The 4,446-nt window shown below is 38.2% G+C and overlaps 1 protein-coding gene across 1 annotated transcript; it reads right to left on the bottom strand.

The window, feature by feature from the left end:
* Window positions 1-377: 377 nt before the first annotated feature.
* LOC128701462 (pro-resilin-like) lies at window positions 378-1,843 on the bottom strand. Its single transcript, XM_053795164.2, has 3 exons — window positions 1,824-1,843; window positions 1,216-1,386; window positions 378-1,000 (listed from the first exon to the last, which is right to left on the bottom strand). The coding sequence occupies exons 1-3, from the start codon at window positions 1,833-1,835 to the stop codon at window positions 746-748; spliced, it is 438 nt and encodes a 145-aa protein (XP_053651139.1). The 5' UTR covers window positions 1,836-1,843; the 3' UTR covers window positions 378-745.
* Window positions 1,844-4,446: the final 2,603 nt, after the last annotated feature.

Raw genomic sequence — 4,446 nt, 5'->3', positions numbered from 1 at the left:
AGGAACTTAGAAAACTTACCTAACCTTATTGTAACAAGAACAATTTATTTTAGCCTAACCCGACTAATTATATTTTAGATTTGTTTACAATAATTTAATACTAAACAAACACAGTGAAATATTTTTTTTTCGTTAGGTTCAGAATGATTTTGGCGAAATTATTGCATACACAAATTTTCACTTGTCCTATATGGCAAGATGAACGTTGTTATTTAAGCCAAGATCGCAAGTTCTGCCTATTCGGCACGATATATATATATATTATGCAAAAATCATAAACTGTATGTGTCTTTGTATATGCAAAGGAATTGTCTTTGATAATTTGTATTTATCACCAAAGGAGAACCTAGAGAACCAGACATGCGGATGATAATGAAAGATATACACGAACTGGTTCTTGTTTTGGCATCCATATATTTATACATGATAACATATTGTGTTAAATATTACTCATTCTTCCAGTATTCTTAGGTTATATTAGTATCATATAAAATGGAAATATAAGTTACATTAACGTTGATACGTTCATATTTTATATAACTTAGATCAGCGTAAGTTACTTTAATTAGGAATTAAACGTATGTGTAACTGTTCATAATGAATTTTAATTTCACCTTACATTTCATTCGTAAATTAGCTTTACATTCTTATATTAGTTTCCTCTGTAATATAATTAAATTTTAATTATAGATTAACTTTTCTCTATAATAACCATGTCATTAAATGTCCAAATGTTGCACTGAGATTAGCCGTAGCTGGGAGCGGGGTGGTAAGATGGGGCGGGATGGTAGGCCGGGTACTTGGCTTCTCCTTGATATTCAACTTGGGCAACGTAGCCGGAGTCGCCGTTTACAACATAAGTCACCTTCTGCAGGCGACCGTCAGGGAGCTGGACGTAGTAAGTCCCCTGGGTGTTGTAGCCGTTACGATTTTCTTGATGGCCGAAGTCGTTACCGAAGTTGTCACTCACGGAGTAGTCGAAGTTGTACTGAGCAGGACCCTGAGGGGAAGATGAAAGATGTGGAAAATCTTTTAATCTTAAACGGGTCATCTATATGACTGAGACCCATGTCAGGGGACACTTATTGCGTCTGCTGGTGGATATTGTTGCAACTGAACTAAGCGCAGAAATTTAACAAAATATAAAGAATACTTTTGGAGATTAATATTAGCAGTTCACAGCAGGAAAATGGAAACGTGTATTGAAGTACTTACCAGGGGCACAGGTGCTGGACGGCTATAGCTAGGAGCATAAGAAGGGGCGGGAATTGGTGAGGGGCGGTTGTGGAATGGGGCAGGGCGGATGGGCACGGGTGCCGGAGCACCGTAGTACTGTGGCCGTGGGCGAGCCATGGCGGCTGCCACCAACACAGCTAACACAATGACCTGTTGGTGAAGAGACCAGCCTTCAGTGTTCACCTTCAAACACCAGTCTCAGAGGAGGAAAATTGTCCTATGCAGGAGCCTTAGTGCAGGTTGTGTTCATTTTAGGCAGCATAACTGAAGACTCAAGTTAGCGTGTGTGTTCAAAGCATGATTTTTGGGTTAAGGTAAATGTGGAATTGTAATTGTATTTTACTGAAAGATATTTTTATATTTTTCTCCTTTACATTATTTAGTTACTAGTAACTTAACAGAAAAAAAACTGAGTTGTGACCAAAGCTCAGATGTTAGCAAAAAGTTAAAGGTTTTCAATACCCCAATACTTTTTCTGATCTTAGATGTAAATGCTTCTCTCGACGTGATAAACTACTGACTCCATTACATTCTTATAGTGAACGAATATTATGAAGAAGTGAAGTGTGGTAGAGCACCAGACGTACCTTGGCTGTCATCTTGGTGACTGTTGAGAAAATGATAAAGGTGACAGTGTCTGCTTCTCTTATATACACACAACACTCCACCACGGCGAGTTTCCTCACAATACCGTCGAAAAGAGAGGTCAATGTTGATGCTGTAGAGACATAAGTTACGAAATTTGTGAAGGCAGCAGAGCAGAACGGTAGCATGGCCAATTTGCTACATTTTGTTGCCATGCGTTCTGTTTACTTGATATAAACTGGAGCCCACCAAGTAGGCGTCTCGAATTGCACGAACCTTACTTGACCAGGCGTAAACATTTAACGACATAAATTTTTCCTTCTATGCATCCAACACTCACGTTAAGATATTTTGCTTATTTTTTTTTAGAATTCATAACCTGAACATTACCATGACATGCATTCAGTTCCGATAAATAATGAATACATAAACCTTACGAATGTAATTACGGATGAAGTAACTAAGAACAAATGAATATTTTAATCCAAGTTGTAATTACACTAAACCGTTTTCGTTATCAACAATGTCTTCTGTCAGCCTTGTGCTAGACGACTTTTTTTTCGACCATAAGAAGAATGACAAGAAATAGAGGGTGAGAAATGTGGAAGGAAAGAACAATGACAAAAAAAATTGTGGAAAGCCAGAAAATAAGGTAAGAAATATTAAGTGGCTTGATCACTTTGGGTTGGGTTTAACAGAATGTTTTATGTCATATATTGTCTTGACTGTGTATGAACATCTATCATCAGTTAGAAGTAAAACTAAGAGGAAAATTCAGCTTCTGTGAGGAGGATTTAAGAAACAACCGCTTACATGGAACTATACAGTAGAAGAGGCTAAAGGACACGTGTATGAAGCTCTGATACACACATACCCAGAATTCATATACATGAAACCACAACCATAATTGAACTGACTCGCCGTTTTCAGCGAAGGTTTTTTGCGGCATCTGATCTGCAATATTGTCGATAATTTCACTGGTATTGCAATTTTCTCAGTGTTGACCTTTATCCATCCATTGTTGATGCTACTTCACAAGAAAAATCTTCAAGTTTTATTTTATATAGACGTAATATTGAAACTGTATTTTTTGCGAGAGAACGAGAGCACGTAGACGGTAAATAAATTATTATTTGCTAATATTAGCATCGTTTTGAGTAAAATGGTAGAATTACCGACAAAATGTTTCGTAACTGGACACAGATGCAACTAATGTGACATTTTATTTTGACAACGTTTCGCTCTCTGGCTTCTCTATGTGGATGTTTTTTTTCAGGCACCAGAGCTGTCTTGTAGAATGGGAACTTATACACAACATTCCATAAACGAATCTTATACCACGCTTTGTATCTTCTCATATTTGCCTTTCTCATTATTTGATCAAATGTATTATTCTCCAGAAGATACGATCTTGACCTGCCTAACCTCCCAGTGCCCTGAATTGCTTGCATTATCATCTTTTCTTTCTCTTTCGCCCCTCGACGGTGGTCTAAAATATGTCGAAACTTCTTCAATTTATATTTTTATATTGAGGATTAATTGTGAATAATAATCGTATGTTGAGGACACAAAGAGCACGAAGAATGACTATGCCCTCGTCTGCTACACCTGACGTTAGTATACAAGCGCCATGCTCCTTACTTCTGCTTCAGAATCTCCACGACTACGGTGCTCTTCGCACCTACTCCTAGGTTGAGGGACTGATTACCTCATCTTCTGTATATAGTCCTACTGTCTTCAAGTTATGTCCTGGAATTTGTATTGATAAAGCCACTGGATGGCGAAACGTCTACAATAAAGATACCCAGATGTTGCACATGTGTCTTAATAGTAACGCTGGTGTTACCCAAAGATAGGACTGATATGTTGTATAAATAGTCTGGGATGGCTCATTGTTGAGGCTTCCGAAGGCCACTCTTAAATTTGCCAATCGAGCTCTGGCAGCAGAAGTTATTTGGCTGATGTGAGCCTCTGGCGATATGCTTGACGCTATGCTCACCCATAGGTTTTTCACTTTGAGAGGTTTATAGCCTCTGTCCCACGAGTTTATTCTCTGTACTACTTCTTGTGGCTCCTTCCCCGATGTTCACAATCTTGCAGATGCTGGAATTGAATCTTCACAATCTTGCAGGTGCTGGAATTGAATCTTCACAATCTTGCAGATGCTGGAATTGAATCTTCACAATCTTGCAGATGCTGGAATTGAATCTTCACAATCTTGCAGATGCTGGAATTGAATCTTCACAATCTTGCAGATGCTGGAATTGAATCTTCACAATCTTGCAGATGCTGGAATTGAATCTTCACAATCTTGCAGATGCTGGAATTGAATCTTCACAATCTTGCAGATGCTGGAATTGAATCTTCACAATCTTGCAGATGCTGGAATTGAATTTTCACAATCTTGCAGTTTGTCCTGATCCTTCCTCAACTCTTTTTATTCTACTCATTGTTTTAACATCCCCAGCAAATAAGGATATATCTGGCTTAATTCCATCTGTTATGTCATTTATATAAACCAAAAGAACAGTCCTGGTCCTAATTTTTCTGGAAATGAATCTATCATTTCATTTTGTGTGTGTGTGTGTGTGTGTGTGTGTGTGTGTGTGTGTGTGTGTGTGTGCG

This window comes from Cherax quadricarinatus, chromosome 72, assembly GCF_038502225.1.
Source record: "Cherax quadricarinatus isolate ZL_2023a chromosome 72, ASM3850222v1, whole genome shotgun sequence".
Taxonomy (NCBI): Eukaryota; Metazoa; Arthropoda; class Malacostraca; order Decapoda; family Parastacidae; genus Cherax; species Cherax quadricarinatus.
This window is presented reverse-complemented; position numbering and strand designations above follow the sequence as displayed.

Excerpts from the sequence above, each read along its gene's own strand:
- LOC128701462 (XM_053795164.2), bottom strand. Across the intron at positions 1,001-1,215 it reads GTCCAGCACCTGTGCCCCTG|GGTCCTGCTCAGTACAACTT; the intron begins GTAAGTACTTCA and ends TCTTCCCCTCAG.